Consider the following 27,145-nt stretch of genomic DNA (forward strand, 5'->3'; position numbering starts at 1 on the left):
GAGTTTTATATGTTAAAATCTGAACTTAAAGTTTGTTCCAAGTATCTGTGATCCCACAGTTCACTAGATGCTCTCTTCTTTAACATAAAAATTAACTGAATTAAACCAGTAAACAGAGGACCTGCTCCTGGAAATGTGCCTTTAAGAAAAGATAGCACTCTTTCTGACTTTTGAGACCATCTTTATTATCCTATCGTATCCCTACAGCCCTTAAAAGTCAAAACTACCGCAATCCCACGAAAAAAATCTCCCTTTTCTGCACAAACACTCAACAGTACTACAGAAGCATTCTTCTTGAAAGAAAACAAGAGGTCAAGTGGCTCTGCTTAAGATGACTTAGTGGCCAAATCGCTAAAGCCTGAACTCTAGCTTCCAAGTCTAATCCAAGATCAAACACTAGCTCCCATCTCTACCTCCTTCAGAGTTGTAGCAGTAGGCAGTGTAGTGTCCTGAGCCGAATCCTTTCCCATGGTGCATTACCACAGCAGATAAGTCATAGATAAAGCATTCTGGGCTGAGGGATTTCAGGGAGTCCCTGCAGCAATAGGGCTCCATGTTTAAGATTTCTTCAAAGCCAACATGAACGCCAATCTTCTCTCGGTTGTTACGTCCTGACCACCTGTGAACAAACCGGGCTAAAATCATCAACAAGATCAAGGGAAAGTAACCATGTTCTACAGTTCAGACAGTCATAATAATAGAAGGCCCCAGAGAGTGCAGAACACAAAGTATCATATATAAAACAAATAATGTACATACAAAATCCTTCCAATGCTAAAGTTGGCTATAAATGGAGGAATTTAGTCTTATTTACCAAACAGGTCTGGTCAGGTTTTAACATAAATATTTGCCTTCGGTAGTTAGATGATAATATAGCAAGAAAATTAACTTTTGTGGCATAGGACATTTTCCCCCTTGTAACAGCTAAATTTAAGGGTTTTTAATTCTTTATTGTCTTGTCACACCATGAGGAGGGAATTTATTCTTGGGAGACATAATCTGGACTTTTCTTGGCCAGGTATGGAGAGAAAGCAGAACAAAACAGGCCACCTCTGATTCCTCGGAACACTTCAGAGCTCTTCAGACTAAAAAAATAGGAACTCTGACCCTTCCCTGTGTAGGTCAGCTGTCTTAGTGACAGAGTAAGTGTAAGTCCCTGACTTAGTGACAGAACTCAAATAACGCTCCTGTACTGTCATTTTCTCAGTCTATTGGTCATGCTTCCCAGTATTGGATCAAAGCATGGCAAGCAGTGTTTTTACCATACATAGAGTATGAGCTGGTGCTGTGGGGCAAAAATAATGCAATATGCGGTAGTTCTTTCAAGAGATGATAATCCAGTTTGGGGTGGTGTGGAGCAGAGACAAAAGACAGACATGGAAGAAAATATAATACTATTAGAGTACTAAACCATGAGGGTAAGAAAAACAACAGCAGGTAGAGAAGGGAGAAAGGAATATACACAGGTTTTATGAAGGAAAAAAATAAACATGAAAATGCTTATTAATACGATGTAAAATGGTATGGAACTAAAGGTGAGACTTGCAAATTATATCACCTGCTGGACGAGAAGTCATATCCCAATCCTCCATAAACGTATAAACTACAACACTGTATCCAAAATTCACAGTGGTTTACCTCTGAGGAGAGGGGAAGGGACGAGGCCTGGGAGGCACACAGGCGCTTCAAAGGCATTAGAAATGTCCCATCTCTTATGCTTCTTCAAAGGCTCCTGTGTCCCTCCCCAGTCCCATTCTCGCTTTTATCTTTTATATATTTTATACACAGGCAAACAAAATGGTACTTTCTGAGTAGACGAAGAGAGAGCAGAAAGAGAAATGTGGTGGTAAGTCACGTCTCTGAATCAGAAATAAATATGGCATGAAGGGTCAAAAATATTTTGGGCAGAAGATGGAAGGGAACAGAGTCAAACAGGTTTAAATTAAAGAGAGCTTCAAATGCCAGAGTAAAGTAGCAATTAGGAAGAAAAGGATGTTCTTCAACAGTTTATAGTAGCGAACTAAGTAACAAAAATTTAAGTCCTTCCAATTCTAGCTTTACAGAATCTCTCCTATGTTCTCACCTCTCCAGGCTTACCCGGCCCTGGAATACAGTATTAACCTCCTAACTCATCTTCCCGTTTTTTCATTCCACTTGATTCTATATACAATGGCAGGTCTCACCTGACTTTTCACTAAACACCCTTCCCTGTTCCTTCCTCCATACCCATTCATGCACTTAATAAATATTTTGGGGCATCTCCTACGTGTGGAGCTTGGTTCTGGGCCTTGGGGTACAGGAATGAAAAAGACAAGATCCTTGTCATTACTGAGCTTCTGCTCCACTGGCAGGGGGAGAGAAATAAGGAAACTACTAAGGGCACAAAGTGTTTGTCGTCGTTAAGCAAAAACAGGGTAATGTGCTACTGAGGGTTAGCTGGCGCTAGTTTTAAACAGGATGGTCAGGGAAGTCCTCGCTAAAGAAACGACACATGAACTGAGACTTGAGTGATATGAAGCCACCTACGCCATTAGAGAGGCCTCAGGAATGTTTAGGCTCCGCTACCCCCCTCCTCCGTCTCTGATAAATCATGGTGTGACAGTTTGTGACACTCAGTATTTCTCTTCACCTTTACTTCTGTGCATGCCTGACTAATCTTGAGAGAAGGCTCTCACTCTGTATTCCCCAAAGAATACAGAACATCATCTTGCATTAAAAAGCACTTACGTGATTATTTGCTGACTGTTTAACAGCTTCAATAAATAACTGAAATCCCTGACAAGCTACCAGTGATTATCTCTGGGGAACGGGACTGAGGAAAGAGGCACTTGCGCTTTGGGCTTTTACTTTGCCTTCTGTATTGTCTGAATTCTTTATAAACATGAATTCCTTTAATTATTAAAAAACAACAACAACAACTAAACCAGCAACAATGAATATGTATGAGAAACATGGTCTCAATGGTTTTCAAATCATAGCCCATCAAGTAACCTCTCATTCCTTAAGAGAACAACAAGCTGTAAGGGAACATGGTAATTGCAGGGGATGAAACCATGGGCTGTGATTAACCAAAAGCCTTGCCAACTAATTCACTTGACTAAATACATTTCTGAAGACTAGTTGTTTTTGGTTTTGTTTTTTAACTGCTTTGAATTGAACTGCTATACCTTTGTTCAAATATTTTCCCAGGATAAAGCAATTGGGTCAAATACTCTCAAGTTACAGATTAAATTAAAAAATTGTATACCTAAAATATGCTGAATATTAAACACTATAAGCAGAAACGCACCAGGAGAATCACATTACCCAGCAGACCAAAACATGAGGGGTCTGCGGGTCAGCAGCGCCTTCTGCGAGGGAAGCTAATCAGGAGGTGAGTTATTGAATACGCCGTCCCCTGGTGGAGGCTACAGACAGAATTTTTTTTTTCTTAAAAAAAAAGTAGATGTAAGTCATCTACTAGCCAAGTATATAGTATTAAAATTTAATTCATCATGTGTATTAAGTTTCGAAGCACTTTAAGCACAAGGAATGATCAAGTTAGAAGTGGATGCTGGTAGGCACTGGTGATACTATGATATGACTACTAACCTGAATCGTTTGAGATGTAGTCTGAGCACCTGAGGCAGGTGGCAAATCATAAGCTGCTTTTGGGCTTCTGTGAGGACAACTGGTTTTGAGGAAAACCTTCTACGCTTTGCTGTGATATCAAAGACAGAATGAGAATCAAATTTAAGGAGAGAAGAAGAGCTGAGTAAACTAAAATAATTCAGAGGTGTATTATCAATTAAACATCTACTGTGTTACAGGCATTGTACTGTGCTCGAGATAAAGAAATGACCTTGCCCTCAAGGAACTTACAATTACACAAAAAAGAAAACTTAGGAGCTAGTCAACATAGACATAAACAAATAGGTACATGATTTAATATAATCCTGCAAATAAACAACAGAATGATAATGCTGTAATATTTGAAAATGGATTTGGCTATGCCAATTAATAGGAAAAGTTAAAACTCTCCCTAAACATACTTTAATATACTCTTCCCAAATTCTTAATTAAAAAAGTTACACGTTCAGTTCATTTATTGAGGCTAATCAGGATCCCCAGGGGCATGGGTCCTCATTGCCCAGAACACCCCTCTCCAGCGATCCATCCCAGCCCTGGCCAAGGCCTGAGAAAGCAGACCTTACTAGCTCTGCATCTGAGGTGAGGCCTCCCTCAGTGTCTTGCTTTTGCTAATTTAGCACCAGATCTTAAAAAGTGGAACTTTGGATTCTTTTTGTTGTCCCCTCTGCTTCCCTGGAGGTCCACCTATGGTCTGTGTCCTGCAGCTTCTGGCTGGGCCACTGGCTACCAAAGTTTGCTCCTGATGTCCAGGAGCTGTCCTTCAACTTGTACACCAGCTCCGACTTCAGCCATAGTAGCAGCTGCTTCTCATGTAGGAGGTGGGATCAGTGCATCATGAGGCTGTCCTCTAAGCCGTCTCCACTTGCCACCAGAAGCCTTTCCTCCAGGTCTCTGCCTGTAAGATCCAGGTTACCTGGCTGCTGCTGAATGTCCTGGACCTACCTTTGGATTGTCTCTCAGAATATATGGTCCAAGTCTAGCTGGATAAGGGATGTCAACTCCTTGACTTACATTTGCCTTTGTGTAATTTCTTATAACAGAGTTCATATTAGTACTCAGAAAACAATGTTAATTTAAGTCATTCTAGAAAACCATCATGTGATATGACATTTCTTCAATGCTGGAACATCCAACATTTCTTTTATATTACCTTAGAAGTTTAGTATCTAAAGCCCTAAAATCATTTTTTTCAGACATGGAAATTAGGGCAAATACCTGGAAATATTTAGTATAAACACTAAAATGCCATGTACACATTGATAGAGGAGATAGAGATACCAGATAAAGACACGCAGATCTGACGTGGTTTTACACACCATTTCCCTGGAGGAGGATGCTGCTCTGTAACTGAAATGGCTGATTCATCTCCCAGTGTTGGGTTCCTGTGCTCACCTCTATTAGCGAGCCTATCAGAGTGGATCTTAATTGTCTGTTTCCTCCATTAGGTATGTGAGTACCTTGAAAGTGTCTTACCTCTATCCATAGCAACAAGAACAATGATGAATATAGAAGAGATAGTCAGTAGATAGTTTTTGAATCTTTGTTTTCATGAAGCCAATCTCCACAGCAGCAGTCCAACTATATATTATTTCCTATTATACAGGTATGTATACAGACACATACACATGCACACACACACACACACACACACACACACACACGTGTTATCTATATATCAGTGTTTTGATACAAGCAAAACGATTCATAAAGCCAACATTTCATTCAGTACTAAGTAACATACTTTGCTTTTACTATTCCCTTTTGCTACTTTATTCTGCCTAATGTATTAAAATTTAAATTTCTTATTTTATGAATCCTTTCTCTCCACAATTGACTATAGGATGAAAAATATTTTTAATGTCATCAATAAAGCAAAATAAACACAAAGTTCAAAAATGCCAATTATAAAGTAGAATAGCCTAGTTTCTTTCGATGAATTCTCAAGGTTTCTTTCCATAACGGCTACATAAGAAATTTCTTCCAGCTTCCTCTCATTTGTGGGTCTCTTTGCTAATCTTAGAAAAGCAGAGAGAATATACAGTCTCTACTTACAGTTACACTGGTCGCATATGTAGATTTTTCCTTCTAAAGCTTCAGTTTCTGTGAATTTGGCCAACATTTCAGTCACCAGACATGGCTGGGCAGCAGTATCTTTTCCACTGTACTGGTATCTTTCTGGAAATTCCAGTGACAAGTCCCAGAAAGGTTCTATGGTATTTGATTTGTTGTCACACGCCAGACATGTAACCTGCAAATAAAAATTTTAGTTTCTCAGATTACAATCCTTCTGTCAAATCCTTTCTGTCAAAGCATTTACTCCTTTCACTAGAGGTCATTGCCTGGAAATAAGCTTTTCTTCTGAAAACGCACCACCAGAATTCTGAATAATCTGCTTTATATTATTTTCAGGAATTTTCTATTATAATTAATTTTCCTTCCAAAGGACTGTCATTAATTACACATTTGTGGGCTTTTAACTACTAGGCATTCAAAAAACTCCAAGTCAAATCTGAATTTAGGTAAAAAACCAAACTGAGGACCCATTTAATAAGATATACAATGCGTGTGTGTGTGTCTATATGATATATATTTATATGCATTTAATTTAATGTGTTTAGACTTGAGGTTCTTTGCCATTTTTCCTTGCTCATTTTTCACTGATTTTTCTCTCCCCAAATCTCTATAAACTCTTAACCATAATACAAATAAATTACTATTAGTCTATTTTTATAGACAATATATTAATATATACAGATTTTAAAGCCCTACCAACTGATAACTTCAAAAGACAATACATATAACATAAATAATGATGTCATATCCCACTTAAAGTTAACATCACTACCTTAAGATCCTCATCAAAATACAGGAACCACAAAGAATACGGGAGAGTTCTAACAACTTACATAGGAAATTGGGTAACCGGAAAGGGAAAGAATAATAACTTCAGGGAAGCATTCAGCAGATTTAATGCCAACAGACACTGCACATAACTGAAGCCAGACCCTTAAGATCTAATAATCCACACATGATGTGAAATATTACTAAGCTCTTTCACACACGCTACATTCCTAGAACAGGTAACCAAATAAAGAAACCAGTTCTAATGCAGATTTTAGATTTAACAAGTTGACACAGAAGAAAAAAGAATACTCGTGGCATTTAGTCTGGGGACTCTCTAGGGCCAGGGTCTTACCTTTGGGAATAGTTTCTTTAAAAAAAAGCCATTCCACCAACCAACCATCCAAATCTCCTGAAATGGCCAGTTTCCTAAGAGTTTATTACATGTTCAAAGGGAAGAGAGCAAAAAGCTGACATAATTTTTATTAATTTCAAAATTCATCCATAAAGGAAAAAACAAGCACATAGCCACTGTCACACTATTTGAAATATAAAATGGTAACTTTCTGTAAAGAAATTTGTAACCAAGTATATACCCTCTGACAAAGTAATTCTCCTTCTACGACTCTCTCTTAAGGAAATCACTGGAAAAAATGTATTACGTGATCAGAACATTATAATAACGGAAAAACTGGAGCTACTTTACAAGTTGACAATAGGAGAATGGATAAAGAAATTGTGGCATATGCAGATGATGGACATTGAAACGGTGTGAAAAGAATGATTAAATATTTTAATGACTATGAAAAATCTTTATGTTGTTAAGTGAAAAAATTTAAAAAGCAGGTAAATTCAACATGACCACACATTTAAGGGAAAAGAAAAAGTATAAAATGTGCAGAAGAAAAAAAAATTGGAAGGAAATATACCAAAATAGTAGTCTTTTGTGTGCGTTGTGGGGTTATGGGATTAGAGGATGATTTTTCTTTTCTGCATAGATTTACTGTATCATATAGGTTTTCTACAACTATATATTACTTTTATTTATATAGCGTATTTTAAACATCTGCATAAAAAGTCAGAAATGACAGAGAAGGATGGTGGAAAAGTAAAACGGCACGTAATACAAGAAACACAAACTCTTAGTTGCTAATTAGCACAATGTAGAATCTTTACATTTCTGAAACATTAAGTGAAACTTCAAAGATATTCCCTAAGAAGAATTACATTTCAAATATTTAAACCACATTCCAAAAAAGTATGCTATAAAAACAAGAGATGATATCATTGCCATGAAAGGTGAACTGAGGAACAGAGGCAGGTGTGCAGGCGTGAGGAAATGACCTAAGTGACCAATTGCCTAAGCTTAAAAAGAAAAAAATTTTTTTAATGCTCTGTGCTCTGGAAAAGTAGAGAGCCTTATGTCTAGTAATAGTCTACCAACAAGTCCACTCATTATAGAGAACCGTTAATTAGATGGAAGAGTCTGGTTTTGTGATTCCTTTTCACAAGGGAAACTTTTGCAGCTGTAATTAAAAAAGGAAAACCATTTAGGATTATTCTAGATGGAATCACACTTCTTTACCTTAAAATTTTCCCACAGACTTGTTAAAGCTTTCAGACCCTCCCCACCTTGGTTTCATGGGCAGTCCTCCAGCGCTCCTCCTTGGCCCCTGAAATTACTCAAGCGTGCACCAATCCATTCCCAGTACTGCAGCATCTTCAAATCGGTTCCCTGTGGGATTAAACTCTCTTCTCAATTCCTCAGAGAATGAATGTATTATTATTAACCTAAGAAGCTCTGTTTTCTGATTCCCTCTCCCCACAAAAAAAGCTTTGACACCATGCATGTAAAACTACTTCCAATGATTCATGAAGGAAACAGCTGTAAATGAGTGAGCAGACTTCTCTATATGTATTTGTGAAAGCGATCGATTTTGATCTGAAAACAGTACTAGCTCTAACACGCTAGATATAGAAAGATTATGCATTTTTTAGGCTTCACTTTATGAATTCCCCCAGATGAAAATAAGATTTAAAAAAATCCATACCTGACTAAGAAGTTGTCCATGAAAAATGTTATTCACAACATTCAGAACCTGTTTGATAGCTTTCCTTTGAGAAGTGGGGATAAGAGCTGGTAAACTGGTACCAGTTGTCTCTAGTTCATGTTGTATTTTATCCAAAAGTTCACAAAGAAATTCCTGAGCATCTTGTTGAGCATAACCACGAAAAGCAGGAATTAGTCTCCACACTGAGTGTAGCATGGCAAATGGTGAGACCAAGGCCCACTTTCCAGACCACATGACCTGGAACAAAGTATGCAATTCATGACAGAGAGAAATGCATTGTGAACTTGGCTCCCTCAGCTGAATAAGTTCCATCTTTCTACTCTTTGATGCTCCACCACTTAGTCCTAATGATAAACTTGGACGTCTGGAGCGAAAAGATCCTGTATCTTTTTCTTGGTATTCGTTCATTTGATATACGGTATCGGTGACTGGTAGACGCTTATAAGATGATCTTGTCTTATCACTAGCTGTCACGGCCAGCCATCGGTTCAGATCAAGTTTTAAAAAACATTGTCGAAAAATAAGTAAATGACTCAACACCTGAAGAACAGAATTCATGTAGCAAGTATTTCCCAAATTTCTCAATCCCGTTACACCAGGAGTTACTACTAGTGTTCGTTTAACTGAGAAGTCACTGGCTTTTCTTAATCTTACATCTTCTGAGGTAGATAATACTTTATCTTTTGCTGGTGAGGCTGGGGTTGGTAGCGGTACTTGAACAGGAACTATTCCTAGTGTGGTGGACTGGGCTAGACCTTGCAAACGTAGACTCTTTCTTGGAGGCATACTTTCCAATTCTGCTTTAACTTCATACTCTAATTCTTCCCGTCGTTTCTTCACTTCTCTTTTTGCTGCTATTTTTTCCTGAAATTGTTCTTCTTGCCTTTTTCTTCCAATGGGTGATAGTTCAAACCAAGTTCGAAAGATTTTACCCATTAGTATCCTTCTCCGGTGCCAGACAGCAGTAGACATCTGATCTTCATTCTCAAGCAGAGATTGGGCGCCATCATGTAAGAAATAAGAGTCATCGCGTGTACCCGCAGACCGTAAGACCCTTCCGCTCCCAGTGGGGCAGTGATAATTCTGACTCTTGAGCGCACTTAACGTACTTCGTAGTAACTTCAGGTCTCCAGTTGCGTTATCATTAAGAACATAATCATCACAAAAGTAACAAAAAACATACATCTCATTCACCTCCAATGCAACAGGATGACTGCTTTCTTGAAAGTGCCTGAGTGCATGTTCTTGAATATATCTTCCACAGGCAACATGGGAACAGCTAAGGCAAGCCCAAATCGACTCAGTTGTATTGCAGTCCACACAATGCCATTTCTGAGGGTTGAGGATGGAATGGTCTTGAGCAAGCCGCAACTGACCAATGTGTTTGCACTTATCCATTGTTAACATTTATTTAGTCTTGCTGAGAAACACATAATCCAAACAAGTCTCTGTTCACAACACTTGAAGCATCTGAAAACTAAACAAAACAATGTCAATTTTTAATAAAAGGAAGCCAACATTTTTCTTTTTTATAAGGTATCTTTCCAAGAATAATTTTATAAATTTGCTCCCTCCCAGTTTCTGGGCTGCCTGTCATGATTCCACAGGCACGTCTCACCCTTCCCTTACTCTACTCTTCTCTGATCTCCCACACACCTTGTTCTGAAAGAACACACCTTCACTTTGCTTTCTCTGATGGGTTTCCTTTAAAAGCTCTTTTTAATTTTCTGCCACCATCTACTGGTGAAGGACGGGTAGTGACCACTTTTCACTGAACTAGAATAAGATCCAACCTCTTTTTACCCAATAGTCTGAGGGCAGTTTACAAAACTACATTCCTTTTCTTAACAACTGAGGTGGGCAAGACCTAAATACATCTAATCTACGTTCGGAGAGCCCTAAGTGGAGTTACTAAAGCACAACCATAGTCAAAGGCATGGGTTCAGAAACAGAAAACTTAGGTTTGAATTCTACCTTTGCCACACACTATTATATGTCTGTTTTGAGCAAATCTTTTTACTTTTCTAAACTTCATCTGTAAAACAGGGAACATCATACCAACTTCATTGAATTGTTGAAGAATTGAGATAATATAAAATATTTATCTCACACAAGGTAAACGCTCAATAAATGGTAGCTATAATGCTAACTATAGTAAACAAATCTTAATATTTTATTCTCTTTATTTAAATGAATCACATTAAATATTCTAATTATTACCATTTTATATTTTGCTTTCCATTAGTAAATCAATAATGACCTTTAATTCATGGCTCTGTAACATACTCTGACTTGACAGACTTGACAGTCGGCCTTGGGGAGAGAGAAAGGAGGAGAAAATCCTTTTGTGTGTGAATAGACTCTGAGGAATGTGCAAGGATGTGTAAGCAAATAAAGAGAAAAGAGGAAGAAGATGAAGTGGTGGCAATACAATGAACTTTTACCTTTTGGCAGGCCTAAGCATTTATCTGAAATCATAAGCTTATTCTGAAAAACAAACATACATACACCACAAAAACCCTACATAATAAAGCAAACAAAACCTACGTGATTTTGACCCCAGAAACTTGTTCCTTTATCAGTTAAAGTCAGGAATATTTCTGCTACAAGTACCTAAAAATAGTGAACTGACATCTAGTTAAAAAGTAGGGATCACAAAACATTATCTTAATTGATTTAACAGAAACGGCACACAAATTTCAGGCGGGGACCTAGTTAGAGAACACTCAGAACAGTGTAAGCAACATGATCAAGGCTTTACATTTTTTAGGGCAGCAAGACAATACGAATTTCAAGGGGACTTGCAGGTGCCACCTCCAGGGCCCTAAGAAAACTGTCAAGGTAAAGTTGATTTTTGGGTCCTTCCCACCTCTTTTTTTATAAAATCTCCGAGCAATCAGAGAGCCAAGCCCTGCCTGCTCCCCATTTCTTAACTTTTAGATACAGGGTACCCTGAATATGCACTTAAGACTGACCAGTCCCAACCCTCACATGTGGACAGATATTTCTTTTTTTTTTTTTCAATTTTTATTTTTTTCGGATGTACATCATATTTCGAATTCTGGATACATTACATCATGTTCACCACCTGAACACTAATTATAGTCCATCCCCTCACATGTGAGCCTAATCACCCCTTTTGCCCTCCCCCCTCCCTGGACAGATATTTCAAACACACATTTGAAGTTTACTTCTCTTCCCTCAAAATCTCCTGAGGTCCAAAATCTGGTCAAATACAGCATTTTATTAGAATTCCTAGTATTCAACAATAGTGGCTAATGGCAAAATTAAGACATCAGTGATTAATATTCTCCATTATCCTCACTCCTGCTACGTATTGAGGCTCAAACATCTTAGAGTTATCCTTGACTCCTCTTTCTCTCTCCCCACACCAACCCTTCAGGAAAAATGGTTGGCTCTATCTTCACACTATATCTAGAATCTGACTACCTCTTTTACCTCTCTTTCCACTACCCTGGTCCAAGCCACAATCAAGGCTCACCTCGATGACTGCCATAAGGCTCCTAACTGGTCTCCTAGCCCTGGTCCCTGCTGCTACCAAAAGTTTACTCTCCACAAGCAGCAGCATAGTCTGCCTCTGGACCCAGACAACCAGGACCCAGAGCTGCCACTTTAGGGGGCCCCTGCTCTGGCCCTCTCCCATTACGTGGAGTCAGCAGAGTCAAGGGGATGCAGCCACCTGGAACCTGCACATAGCCCCAATTTCCCTTTTAGACCCATTCACTGGGACCTGGCCCCTGGAGAATTACCTGCCCCAATCACCCCCAAGCCTGCCTCCTGGGCCTACAGGTAATAAAAAGCTCTGTAGAGGAGAATGACATGATCAGATATTCAGGTTACAGAAGGATCTGAACGGCAGATCTAGACGGATGAGTGATTAAAAGAGACTCTACTGCTCCAGACATTACAAGGAAATTAACGCTGCCAAGACGGGAGCAGTGGTAGATTTGTGCTGGATTGTTTAAAAGAATTGATTCAATACGGAGATTAAGAGAAGAATCTAGGGCTGTCTTCTATCTCCTTTTATTTAAAAAGGAACATATAAAGAACACAGAGATAATTTAGTTAGATGTTTGTTTCTAGCAAGTCATAGACAATAATTATTAGTTCAATTGCTTGTAGAGATGAAGAAGGAAATGCCGTTTATTTACACTCAAGGAAAATTATTTCATTCTAACATTTTAAAGAGATGGTATGATTTGATACCTTGCACGACATTCAGAAAAGAAAGCTCAAAAGAAAAAAACCTAGAAAGAATATATATATATTTATTGTGGGGGTTATCTCTGGGTAGTGGGGGCTGCAAATTATTTTACTAATCCATATTCTCAAATTTCCAAAGGTAAGGATCACGTTACTTGCACAGTAAGTTTTAAGTAGGAAAGACAGTGCTATGTATGTACTAAATGATACACTAGCCTCTTCACTGCCTTCTCCTCTATATTCTGCAAATACATTCCCTTAGTTACAAGGAATTCGCCTATTTCATTGCACTTGTTACTAAAATCTCTATTTAGATGATGGCAAGGTCCCTGACCTGTTAAGTGGCCTATAATTGAACGGCATGATTCCATGCAATGCAAAATTGTGAAAAGGGTGAAATGTTGACGAGATGCCATCTCTGAGAGGCATTATAGCAGGGGAAAGGTGTCACAGCGAAACGGTTAGACAGCACACCCTGGAACCGAAATGCACGAGTTTAACACTTGGCTGTATTTACTATGAGACCTAGACAATGTATTTATACCCCACATCCCTCAGTTTTCTTACCTGTAAAATAACAGTGGCAATAACACCAATAGGGTTGTTAGGGAATTAGAGAAATTTATATTTGTAAAGCACTTAGAATACAATTCCTGGCACTTAATATGGCTGGTGGTCTAGTGGTTAAGATTTGGTGCTCTCACTGTGGCCTGGATCCGTTTCGTGGTCAGGGAACCATACCACTTGTCTGTCAATTGTCATACTGTGGCGGCTGCATGTTGCTGTGATGCTGAAAGCTATGCGACTGGTATTTCAAATACCAGTAGAGTCACCCACGGTGGACAGGCTTCAGTGGAGCTTCCAGAGCAAGACGGACTAGGAAGAAGGACCTGGCCACCCACTCCCCAAAAAATTAGCCATGAAAACCCTATGAATAGCCACAGAGCAGCGTCTGATAGAGCACCGGAAGGTGAGAGGATGTTGCAAAAACACCAGGCTGGGTTCCACTCTGCTGTACACAGGGGCGCTAGGAGCCAGAATCGACTTGACGGCACTGACAAAAAGTAATAAGGCCCTCAGTACATCTTAGCTGCCAACAATAATAATAATAATAATAATAATATTACTACTATTATTATAATGCTAGTTTCCTTCTAGTTTTATCACTTTGAGCCAGGGTTTCATTCTTCTCAACCAAATGTGTACTAAGCCCAACTAAGGTGCTGTTAATTAAGATGTTAGCTGAGAACTAAGGTCTGACCCTCCCAGGGGTATTTGCATTTTAAAAGGGGATCTCTCAACGGTAAAATCTTTTTAAAAATCCAAAGAAGTGAAACCAGGATGGTGGAATGACAGATCATGAGATTAATATTTGAGAGTAGGGGGCTCACGTACCCTGTCCACTTATGAAAGAAAGCAGCAAGGGGAGGATGACCAAGAGAAGGGTAGGGAGGAAAGCAGGAGCTAGAGAGCCAGGCTGCTGCCACCGGAGACACCCAGTTTGCCTGGCTGCCTAGAGCCAAAGCTCAGAGACAGTTCCTAGGGTATCCCCAAAGGGGCCTCATTACACAAAGGTCTAAAAGCTCGGAGGAAAAGAAAGGGGGATGGGAGTATCTTCTTGACACTTCCTATTTTCCTCTACTGGCTTCAGAGCACTTCTTTTCATTTGCTAATCCACTGTTGAGAAGCTACGTATTAACTCTGCTTGGCTCCAGCCAAATGGATAAGTGATTTGGGGCAGTATATTCATTTTAAAGAAAAATAAAACATTTTTGTATCCCCTACATAGATTCTGATAAAATATCACCTGTACCTATATATAATAGCAACATACAAATAGTCAAATGTTCTGAAATTTATGTAGATTAAAATTATCTATACTATCATTTTCTCTTACATTTAAAAAATGTTTCACACTTGAAGTTCCAATTAATTGCTATGAAACGGCTTTTTCTAAACCAAGTATGCTATCTTTATTTTAAAGCCAGATGTATTTACAAATATTCTGAAACCTCCTTTTGTCATTATTTACTGCTTAGAGACAAAAATATTAATTTTCAAGCAAACCATTCAAGCTATTCAAACTTTTCATGCCATATAACTGAGCATTTTTATTTTTAAAATTCCCTTCGGCAAATCTCTAAAGTTTAAGAAAATAATTGTATTTGACTTACTGAAAGCTAATTATTTTATACAGAGTTAGCATATCATTAAAGCAATTATAAAACAGGTAGGATGACTAGAAGAGAAATAAAATGGAAGATCTTATTAGGATATTTTTAGTCAAAGGTTCATATCACACACAAAAATCAAATAAGATTATAGGCAGGGGCCGGCACAGTGGCCGAGTGGTTAAGTTCGCGCACTCCGCTTTGGCAGCCCAGGGTTTCGCTGGTTCGGATCCTGGGCGCGGACGTAGCACCACTCATCAGGCCATGCTGAGGCAGCGTCCCACATGCCACACTAGAAGGACCCACAACTAAAATATACGACTATGTACTGGGGAGATTTGGGGAGAAAAAGCAGAAAAAGAAAAAAAGAAGACTGGCAACAGTTGTTAGCTCAGGTGCCAATCTTTCAAAAAAAAAAAAAGATTACACATAAAATATTTAACTTGTCACAGTTCAACAGCACAAAACTGCTTATATTTACCAGCCAAAGAGGACTCTGAAATTACTTTTCATTTATTCAAATTTATAGCCCTTTGCAACATACAATCCAGGCTTTAAGCATGCAGCAATACTTTTCTATTTTTAATGGCTCTTCAAACCTCTTCTCATAAGGAACTCATCCTACCAGCAGAGGTTCAATGATCAGATCTAGAGAGCTGACCACCAAGACTTTATCCTTAGCCCCAAGCTTTCTGAGCCAGTCTCAGGCACACAGCAAACTCAGCTTACCTATACACTGTGCCGCCTTCGCAGAATTAGCTTCTTTTCCAGTATTCTCTTATTAAAGATACTGTATGATCCTTCAAGTACCCAGGCTAGAAATCTTTTTTTTTTTTTTTGACTCCCTCTTCCCATCTCTTCTACTCCAACATCCAATGTCACCTATGTATATAAGATAATCATTCCCCAAGTCTTCATTCCCTTCCATTTCCAGAACTACCATTCCCATTATGGACTTTATTATATCATTCCAGAAGCACAGCGGTGACCTCCAAACGGGTCCCCCATCATCTGGATTCTCACTCTCCTTCATAACTATCCTGCCAAATCCATCTTCAAGTTTGCTTTCAGCCTTTAACTCTTGTACTTAAAATCCCGTTCCCCATAGTCCATTAAAGCAGTGGATTTCCAACTTTGACTATGACTCAGACTAAGAAATCTTACATCGGGTTCTAGTAAACATAAGTATACATATAACACACACGCATTCAGAACAAAAGTTTCACAAGCAATCCTTATAAGAATAATGTATTCTGATATTTCCTATCCTATCATTAAAAAAATACGCTGGTCAGAACTCCCTAAACTGAATTCATAATGGCAGTTTGACAAACACTGCAATAAAAATTATTATCCTTTCATCAGTCTTGCTTTCAAAATTTTCCAGATTCCAACCTATCTTCCTTTCCTTACCTTATTACCCCTCTGTCATGTACACTCCAGGCAAAAAGAATCAGCCCCAGCCACTTTCCTGAACTCATCTTCATCATTCTCTCACCACCACCTTTAAAAATGTATCCATCCTCCAAGGCCCAACTCCTTCTTAAAGTATTTCTAGTTAAAAAAACCTCTTCTCCTTTAATTGCTTAAAGGGCTGGGGTTGTGCCAAATAAGAATCCTTGTGTTTATTTGTGTATCCATCTTTACTCTGCCACCTGTTGGGTAGGTTCCCTAAGGTAATGGAGGGACTATATCTCAAACATCTTTTTATCACCTTAATTAAAAAAATAAGGGCTTTATGAAGATCCTATAGGTTTTATCGCCATTTTGTTTCAGCCATTTGTTTCATTTCATTCAGGCTACCAAATTTTTGGTATAATCAACCAACTAGTATTAATTGCAGGTCTCCTCTCAGTTCTCTTTATGACATTTGAATCAGTGGTTAAGATAGGAAGTGACTGATCACTCACTAGTAACCAAAACTGCCCCCACCCTCAACCAAGTGGCCAATTTTTCCCCACAGTCAGTTAAGGCAGATTCCTGATATTTTGTGATGTCATTATCCGAATTCTCTATCTTCAACCAGAGCCTACCATATGTCCTGTCCCATGCTAGATGCTTTCAGATACCAAAAATAGATTTTATAGAAAAGCAAATTGAGACATACTTTCCCAACCCTAATTAGGTTATTTATTTTTATTTTTTAGTGAGGAAGATTGGCCCTGAGCTAACATATGTTGCTAATCTTCCCCTTTTTGCTTGAGGAAGATTATGCCTGAGCTAACATCTGTGCCAGTCTTCCTCTATTTTGTATGTAGGATGCCGCCACAGCATGGCTTGACAAGTGGTGTAGGTCTACGCCCAGGATCCGAACCCACAAACCCCAGGCTGCCGAAGCAGAGTGAATGAACTTAACCACTACACCACAGGCTGGCCCCCTAATTAGGTTATTTCAAGTTTTGGTATATGTAGTGACTCTTTAAATAACTATTCATGCTCCAAATATAAGTATTACTAAGAGCTACAGGAATCACTGAAAAGTGAGAAACATAGCTAATTTTAGGTCTCATCTCAGTACAATGTAACTTCAACAATTAACATTCCACTATAAGTTTCAGTTATCTTCAACATAATGATTTTTCCAGCTGACCACTCCCTTGTGACCTCAGTTTCTTAGGAAGACACTTGGAGAGAAAGCATGAAAAGGTACAATATAGTTATAAGTGTTAGAAGTTCCTATAAGAGGTGAGGTACCAACGATTAGTCATATGAAAGTAATCTAGAACTTCTAACCAGTGCAATCAGTATCACAATTTTCAGTTTCTTGGCTATAAAAAATATGTTGTTATGAAAGTCAGGAAGTTACTGTGAAAAATAAACAAAAATAGTCAAACTAAATTACTATTTAAAAAAGTGACACAGAATGCAGGAAATGGCTAATATGCATTGCCAAAAAGAATTAATCTATATTTTACAATCTGAATAGACACTAAAATAACACCATCATGCTCTATTAAGAAGCTTCCTCCTTTCATAGCTCGTACTTAGTTAAATAATCACACATAACATTTACACTTTAGCAGTTTTAAAATTATTAAAGGATTGTTTAAGTCTTGAAAGACCACAAGATAAATTGAAACTCCTTAACATAGCATATAAGAGCCTTCAAATTGTGGCACAATATATACTTTTCTACTCTTATTTATGACCAGGCACTTCTCACACATCTTTTGTTAAAATGTTTTAATATACAAATGACCACATTGTCAATAAGTTTAATTTTTTAAATTTTTCATAAGTGGAATATGAACTATTGTTTCACAGGAAATGGGCATGCACATTTTATATAAATTCTATGTACATTCTATTCCAATTAAAGAAAAAACATCTGTACCACTGGGCATAAAGTAGAATACTTAAATAAAATTGTGTCACAGTAAGCATCTTTATCTTATTAAAGAAAATTCTCCTGAGACCTTGCAGAGGGATGGATATTAAAGAGTGGGCTAATATTAAAGATATTGAAGATATTGAATCTTTATTTTAACAAAGATAATTTTTGTAACAAAACTCATCTTTCTTTTAATAGTACCAAATAACCTAAACAGACCATCTAAAAACTATTAAAAGCAGGAAGATGTGCTATTTTCCATGATAAAAGATAGGAGGAAATGGCCGTTTCAATAGGATGTCGGCCTTAGGAATTACTAACCAACACAATCTCTAAGTGCATTTGGATAAGAATGAAAATAACTTTATCCATAGTCATTAGGGCAAACCCTACCCACTCCTTATGAGCAGTTTTCAATTTCATGAAACCACCATAGTACCCTGTCCTCTGAAGAAATGTTTGTAAAATGCCAAGTGTCAAGCATAGTGCCTGGTACAGAGAAAGGGATTCAATATTTTTGAATGAACAAATTATTGAACGAATGAACACAATGGGCTCTCACACTCTCCCTGCGCCCTCTTAGGTATGCTATTATGCCTATTATGTGCTTTGGCACCTCTCCTTGTCAATCATGATGTATTTCCTTTCCTTTATCCCTAGAAAGGCTCTGGTTATTCTTTCTTCCTCCAGAGATCTAGAATCTATAATTACCCTGATCTCACTTAAATTCCTCATTAAACAATAAAGGATACACCCTTTTCCCTGGGCCTTCCTGGTATTTCTAACATACCTCTCCTGAAGCACAGAGATTGAATCTAGTTGATGATGTTCTTAGAAAAAGCACCTAGAAAGTAAGTTCTGCCTCCAGGTTATTTGATTTCCTCACCCATCAATACTTACAAGTATTTCATTCATGGGCAATTCTGTTCCAAAACATTTATCATCAGTGACACACCACCACACTTACATATCAACCTACTGCAGCTAACTTCATAATAATGGGGAAAATAGTCACTAAAAGATTGAACATTCTACCATGGGTCTAGTAAATAGAGTTCAAATACTTTGTGTAAAATGCCTAGACCTTATCATTTTAGTACATCCATGAATTGGCTTAACAAGTATATTCTTGGACTATAAATAAATTAGCTTTTTCCTATGGCATGTAAAACTCTGTTAAAATGAATTCTTTATTATAGAGTTTTTATGGTGTCTCAAATTGCTATGAAAAATCCATTGTTTTTCTTACAATAATCTTAATCTTTGCCAGAAAGCCAGTATTTGTAGAATCTTCCTATATTTTAGTTACTTGTCACCTGTTTAGGCTGGGCCAGATGGCAAAACTGTCCCCCATTATTGAATCCAGAGAATGATGGGGCACACATTTCCTATCTTGATTAGACTCCTAAGCCCATGCCCCAGCTCCTTTCTAATCTCCCACCACCAGACAACTCCATTAGAATCTGGCAACCACATTCGCTCTGCCCTAACACTGCTGGAAGGACAAAAACTCCAAAGCACATTTTTTTCTGCTACCAAGAAGCCAAAATGTTGCCTTTCTCTTTCTCTCTGTAACATCCAAAAACACAATTCAACAAACATTTACAGGAGTTTTTTTCCTCCGTATGAAGCAGTTAGTCAGGTGCTAGGCATACAAATAAAAAACAATACAATAAAATATTCTGCCCTCAAACAACCCAGTGAGCAGAAAATCCTCCTATGTACCACCAAGGCTGTAATACCCAACAAGATTCAAGTGTGTAGAGGAAAAGTTTTGTAGAAGGTATGATACCTCATTCCTTTCTTTTTGTAATACAAAAAGAAAAATCTGTAGAAAAGGGGGGTAAAGACAATTATGTAAAAACAATTATTTCAAATATTTAACCCAAATCTTCAACAGATTTTCCATTTTAAATATTCCAAAAAGTGTATCATTGTATACTATACTCAACAGATTCATCTATCGCTTAAATTTTTGTAAGCTAAAAAAATCTGCGACAATTAATGTTTTGGATGAAAAACAAGATTGATGCCCAATCTAAACAACCAAAATGTTTCAGCTTTCTACAACGTATGCACTGAACTATTTGTTCAATATCAGAACATCTCTAAATTTCAATAGGGACTGTGTCTACAATGATAAACACCGGATTGAAAAACCTGCCATCCACTGCAAAATTATGGCTAGTACACAAAAAGCTGGAGAAATTAGAGTTAGGGGGTGAGAGAAGCTAAATGAGCCAAAATGTTTAAAATCTCTGTCAAATCCCCGGAGATGCTAAAGATAAAAAGATTAGGGTTCCAAGAATCCAAGATTTATCTCTTTCAAGACAAGTGAATATCGCCTCTCACTGAGATTATGAAATATTCTATAAACACGTGCTTAACTCATCTTTGGCTTCCTGAATTTGATCACAGTGAACAGCCAATTCTTTTTTCTTGTTTACACCGACGGCTGGTTTTAAACACAACTCAAAATGGAATTTCAGGCCCAGGGCTACCACCCCCTACTTTTACCCCCCAGGCAGCCTCTTAACAGATAATAAGGAATTCAAGTGCAGAGCCTGAAAGTCGTATTTCCATGCTAATTTCACAACCCCGTTACTTGCAAGATATGACAATTAAGACTTAGAAGTGGGGAGCCGCGCGGGCTTGAGGATATAGCAACTCAAGACTTGCTAAATTGTTTTTCCACTTCCAAAATTAAAACTGCAACAAATTATCCAGTTACCAGTAGAATTTACAACAGCTCAAATTTGCAGTTGAAACAATTACATGTTTCACTTTCTTTTTTATGGGGGCGGGGGGGCGGGAGGGAGAGGGAGGCGAGTCCCACTCTCTCAAACTTTCGCAGTCATTTTTTTCCCTCATGGCTGACACGTTGATCATGTTCCCCAAATAGCATTCCTTCCCCGAAGGAGAGCGGGAATGGTTTAGGAAGCCGGTATTCAAAAATCTAAGTGTCTCTAAGTGGCAGCAGGTGCTGGCAGCACTGGGACTCGATCGATGGAGGCAAGGCAAGGCATTCCTTCTAAACAGAGAACTAGAATTGCCCTTCCAAAGCATCCCAGGGGCTTCGAGCATCACTTGGCGTCAATCAGAGCCGGGGGTAGGATGTGGTTTTATCTCAACAGTGCCAGCTCTGCAGAGCGCCCCAGTCCGTATCAGATTCGCGATCCCATCTCCTCAACGCTGCGGAACTCGGGTCAGGGCACAACTCCCCCTGAGCACCCCCTCAGGCGCCCCAATTTCGCCCCCTTTCCTCCCAACTCGTCCCCCTCCAGCCCAGCGCGGGGTGGCTACGCGGTGCCCCTGGCCACAGGCGACGCGGCTCCTCGCAGCATCTTCGGATGCTCCTGAGGTGGCCGGCCACCAGGACACCGGCCAGGGCATCGCACGACCCACCGAGACTTCCCAGAGGCGCCAATTCTAAAGTCGCCGGCCCCGCCGCCGCCTCCTCCGCGCGGCCCTCGGCTCGCTCCCCGGTCAGTCCGCGCGCCGCCCCCGTTCCGCCCTCCGACCCCCTGCGCCCTGCGCCGCGGGAAGACGCCGCCAGGTGCCTCCCTCCCGGGGCGCCCGCCGGACCTGTGCGCCCGCCGGCGGCCGCGCGCCCCCACGCACTCACCAGCCCCAGCCGGAGCGGCCATCTTAGCGCTCGCCCGCGACCCCCACCCGCCCCCCGGTTCGGTGGCAGCAGCGGCGGCGGCGGCGGCGGCGGCGGCAGGGGCCCGGTGGGGCGGCTACGTCAGCGGTGACGCGGCACCGGCCCCGCCCCCGCGCCGCCGGAGGGCGGGGGTGTGGAGGGGGCGCCCGGCGCGGGGCTGCAGGGGAGCCGTCCCGAGGGAGCCGCGCCGGGGCTGCCACTCGGCGGCAGCGGTGGACGTGCCCGGCGCGGCGGGGGCCCGCGGAGGCCGTGGGAGCTTCCGCCCCGCGGCGGGCTCCGCACCTGTCGTAACCGTCGCGGTGACCGCGAGCCTGTGAGATGCAAACCATCCCGCCCGCGCGATGCCTTCTGCACTGAACTTCTGCGACTCACGCGGCGCCGAATTGTTTGGCAGAAAGGCGCGCCAGTTCGGTTATCTTCAGAATCTGCCCAAAGGAACTGGCGTCGACCTTTTTTGAGGAAACGTTTCCTTCCCGAGGAGGCACCTAGGTGCGAGCTCAAGGGCTTCCTCAGATAGCAGTCGGGCGACTAAGGTTCCAGAATAGGAAACTTCCTGAGAAGTAAGATTTAAGGGACAGAAAAAGGCACCTCTGTCCAAAATGACCGTACTTGAAATTGCCCATTTGAGATAATGAAGGCTATTCCGAAATGAAACGAAGAGAAGAGACTGAGGGAGAAAAATCTGGAGAAGAGGAAAGTCAAGGCTACAGGTACAAGAAGATGAGTCCATTAAGATTTATTGAGCTTTCACTTGGCGCTCGGCTCTGAGCCAATTCTACCCCGTGGGGAATATTGAAAATGAAAAGACACCATCTTCCTAAGGGGAGCTTGAAGCAGCAGCGAGACAACCGTGCAACGTTAATAACATGTCAGTTGCCTACGATTTCTTACAATATATAAAGCAAGCTATAAAACTGTTCATCTCTTTTAATCAACAATTCCACTTTAGGGAATATCTTTCAGTGGTGTGACCTGGAAAAAAAGAATGAATGCACAAATGTATTCGTAGTATATTATCCAAATAACAAAATTTTGAAGGAAAAAAAGTGTCCAACCAATGGGAAATGGCTAATTAACATCTGACATATTAACCTTGAGAATTCTTATGTAGATAATAAAATGGCAATAGAGTCTAATCAGTTCATGTTTGAAAAAATGTCGCGTATGTACGTGAAGATTCAAGTGCATACACTAGTCACGCACACAAGGATTAAAGATAGGAATAAAATAGATAAATAAAGATAGGAATAAAGTAGAAAGAGTAAGACTCCTTTCATTTTTTTTTCTGTATAGTTAAGCGCATAATATTCTCTCTGGTTCAGTTGTGTCCCCAGTGCATTCCTCTCACTCAAAACACAAACTGCTATCCTGTAACCTTTCTCGCTACCTTAATTTCTAAAATGCACTAAGTGCATCACATGAGAGCATCTCTTACGAGGAAGTATTTCTTCCAATTAAGTATTTCTGGCATGCAATATAGTTCTTTCTGTGGTTCCTAGAAAGCAAAATATAACAAAGACCAAAATCTTTGCTCTTATTTTAATGTTGTAAAACGGTCTAGAAGATCATTGGCAAACTCTATCAAGAGTCCGCCACCTCTGATCTAGGAATTCTACTTTTAGAAATACAAAGAGTTTTTACCTGAGACTCAGGCAACTTAGAAGGCTGAAAATAGACACAACCTAACTATTCAGCACTATGGGAGTGGTTAAGTACATTTGGTATATTCATGGGACAGAGTAATATATGGTCATCATAAATCTTATTTTCAAAAAATATTAAATGAAGGAATATAGGTTAAGCCAACTGCGTCTGCCATTTCCATTCCTCTGAGAGGTTCCTTCTGCATAAATTATCTTACGGGTACAACCTGAGCCCTTCTGCCTCTTTGCAACAGTTTACTGGACTGGGATGGACTAAGTCCACTGGACTGGGATTGCCAGACCAAGGGCAATCAAACTGTAGGAAGCTTGTTAAAGCTCTACCCAAACACTGTACCGGGTTAAAGAGGGGTTGAGGTGGATTGGATAATGGTTTAAAGGCACACTGAGTATGCAAGCAGTGGACACCAGGCAGCAAGAGCCACAAGGGAGCAGAAGCCCTGAGTAATCAGAAAGAGGGTATAGGGAGCAGCAGCTCAGTTAAAGAGAAGTAGCAGTAGCAGGAGTCTTAACAAAATTCTGAGGAGAACTGCTTGGATTCCAGGAGCCTCTAAAATAACTGTATAAAAGTGAAAACTAAAAACAGGATGCAAAAATGTATATACTGTGTTTTAAATAGGTATGTATGAATTATTCACATTGAACGACACTTGGAATACATCAACATTTTAATGATGGTGGCGAGATTACAAGTGATTTTTATTGTCTAATTTTCTACAATGATCATAGTTTTCACTAACTGTTGTATAAAGAGTTAAATAGAATGAAGATCATCAATAGTCAAAAGTTCTAATAAGTGGATAAGTTGCATGTGGTCAAAGTGACTAGCAGACAGAAGTTCAGAGAATTTCCTGAGATCATAAATGGCTTCAAGGAACAGGTGGCACTTAGACTGGGTCTTTTAAGGACTCAAATGATTTGCATGAATGAAGAGGAGGTGAAATGGAAAGAAGACAAAGCAAGGACAAGCTGAGTAAAGCGTAGGTAGAGGGTGCTGAATAGGGTGTCCTTAACAAAATGTGTTGACTATGAACATCTAAGCCAGGAGAGGTGCTGGATGGGAAGTGGGGAGATAAGAAATTATCTGGAGATTGTTAATTGTGTTAATAATTAAAGAGTAGTAATGAGATAGTTTGTAGCATACCCTTTCAAAATTATTATTACTATTTATTCAACTTTGAAAATTTCCTCAGCTACCAATTTTATTCCAGGTCTTAACAACCTAGGCCTAAATTATGGCATGTCTAGCTTATTTCCTGAGCCCCAAAACTTCTCTATTGCAATCTCATTTTTACATAGCTGTCAATCATTCTTCTCATGTAATTTTCCTATTTGTTTTTTAACCATCTCATCAAATCTAAACTTATGTAACAAAAAAATGTCTCTTTCCCTTCCCACCTTTATAAACTGACTCCCCCAAACTTACCTATTACATCCTCAAAATCAGTCTTTCCCCACTTTGGCCTTTGGAATGCTAAGAAGTCAGTCTCCTGAAGTTCTTCCACACTTCAGGCACTTCCCACCTTTAAATCAGGGCAGATGTTTATCTCGTAAGTAGAAAGCCCTCCAACTTTCACTCCTGCAGATCATTACAATCAACCTCTTTCAGAGCTGGCCTAAGCTCTCACCTCCTGGAAACAGCTTTCCTAGTAACAACTGGGCTTCCAGATCCCCAGCCCCCACCCCCACTAGGACATTATTATGCAGTCACATCCTTTGTTCTGAGTTCCGCGCCTGGTTCTCTCTCTTTGCATTGTGACCTCTGTAGGGGCAAGGACTGTGCACTTGCTCCATCTGTGTACCTCTCCACAGCTCTTAGTACAGTGCTAGCCAAAAACACTCTTAAAATTCTTAATGACTTAAAATTGGAAGTTCCCTAGTGTAATATAGGGTTGTGGAAATGATGTGTAGGGGTTTCCTTGTTTCCACAGTCCCCAAAGTGGGAGAAATGGCAATTTACCCTTTCTCCAAGGTAGGCGCACGGTTTCCTAAGCAAGAGAAAATTTTAATGACTCTGAGACCTCAATTCTGAGGCCATATCCAGCTTCTTCTGAAGTGGATACAACACAAACTGGTTTTGTTTCCTGTGTCATGGGAAGAGAGTGTGAATGAATTAAGTGGATGAAGTAAAAGAATACAAAACACTGCAAATTTTGTAAACCTCAGAGGTGCTTTTTATACTTTGCATTGATTTTTAGAATTTTCTAGTCTGGTCTTTCATGAATCTGAGAAATATCTTAGGAATCCTAATTGTAGACAAATAAAGAATTTATGAGCTTGTTAACTTTGAGGAAACTACTTCCAAGAGTTTTCAGAGTTTTATAGACTGAGTGTTCCTATCTCATAAGTTTAAAGTTATTAAAGATTTATTTGACAAATATTTTTTGAGCACCTATGTGCCTGGCACCATGCTAGGTGCTGAGATGTCCCTAGCCTGCCTTTAAATGTTTTGAGGACAGAAAGGATTAAATAGAGGAAGTAGGTAAAGAAAATACTAAAGAACTCAGACCTGAAGTTTGATTAACGTGTAGCAACACAGTGCAGTTGAATTTTTTTCTTAAATGAGTGACCTAAAGAACCTTGAATTTATGGCAAATATGTAAGAAAGGAGTTGAGAGAATTCTATTGAAAACAGAACAGCAGATGGCCAGATATGGCCTTAGTAGGTGAATAGAGAGGAAAGTGTGCAGAAAGAAATGGCTTTAGAATTAGACTTTTTTTTAATTCTAAGAAAGAATGAGGGTGGTGGCAGGTAAGGGAGATAAAGGCAAGTTGAGAAGTAGATGGTACCAAAGCTGATTTAATTTTAATGGGCCATTAACCGTTTATTTGGAGGTCTGTGAGGGAAACTTGTACTTTGAGGTGAATTTCCAACGTAGACCTTACTGGAAGTTGAAACTGAGCCTAGGGTTTTGGCATTAACTGAAGCAAAGTTGTGAACTTAGTCAATTCGTCTCGCCTTTTAACACCCTCAGCACCTCCACTCTACTCACTTTTTGGGGGATCCTCAGGCTGCTTGTGCCCAGGGCTTTACCTCAGTCTATCAAAGGTCTTTCTGTCTTTCCTCCCATCATAACTTTTCCTATTTCCTATTTTGTTCTAGGACCTTTACCCTAACCTTCCTTTTCCTAAGGAGCCCAATTATCATGCAGTAAACTGATCCACTTGTAAATTATTAGTGTATAGTAATGTTTTTTGCATTTCTCTCTAAGATTATATTTTAATGGAACCTCCTGTAGACACCCAGAGTGTGGAATTTCTAAAATGAAATTTTAAGCAGTGTGCCAGATTAGTGGGACAGATATTTTCTTAAGCCAGGCCGTGTTTCCAAGGATAAGCTATGGGTGTGTATGTGTGTATACGTACATATATATACATACTTACACGCATACACACACACACACAATTATATAACATGTTTATCTAGTTATAATCACAATTATGACAATTTATCTAGTTATTTTTAGTTCTTTAAATATGTTGCATGTTTTATCTCTAGCTCCTCTGTAAAGTTAGGAAAATAGTATCTGTCCTACCTTCCTTTCAAGGAT

At 39.6% G+C, this 27,145-nt stretch overlaps 1 protein-coding gene across 4 annotated transcripts in view; it reads right to left on the reverse strand.

Moving 5' to 3' along the window:
• USP44 (ubiquitin specific peptidase 44) overlaps window positions 1-27,145 on the reverse strand; it is a 45,042-nt gene that overhangs the window by 2,416 nt on the left and 15,481 nt on the right. The window contains exons 3-7 of one of the 4 annotated variants that reach the window (XM_023631198.2): window positions 25,021-25,117; window positions 8,523-10,020; window positions 5,683-5,878; window positions 3,592-3,700; window positions 414-619 (exon numbers count right to left, since the gene is read on the reverse strand). In XM_023631198.2, coding sequence (XP_023486966.2) covers window positions 414-619; window positions 3,592-3,700; window positions 5,683-5,878; window positions 8,523-9,950 — 1,939 coding nt within the window. In that variant the 5' untranslated portion in view covers window positions 9,951-10,020; window positions 25,021-25,117. Of the gene's footprint in view, window positions 1-413; window positions 620-3,591; window positions 3,701-5,682; window positions 5,879-8,522; window positions 10,021-21,674; window positions 21,776-21,894; window positions 22,158-25,020; window positions 25,118-27,145 lie in introns of those variants that run through there. The other 3 variants (XM_023631199.2, XM_023631200.2, XM_014736757.3) reach the window with 3 other exon arrangements.

This window comes from Equus caballus, chromosome 28, assembly GCF_041296265.1.
Source record: "Equus caballus isolate H_3958 breed thoroughbred chromosome 28, TB-T2T, whole genome shotgun sequence".
NCBI lineage: Eukaryota > Metazoa > Chordata > Mammalia > Perissodactyla > Equidae > Equus > Equus caballus.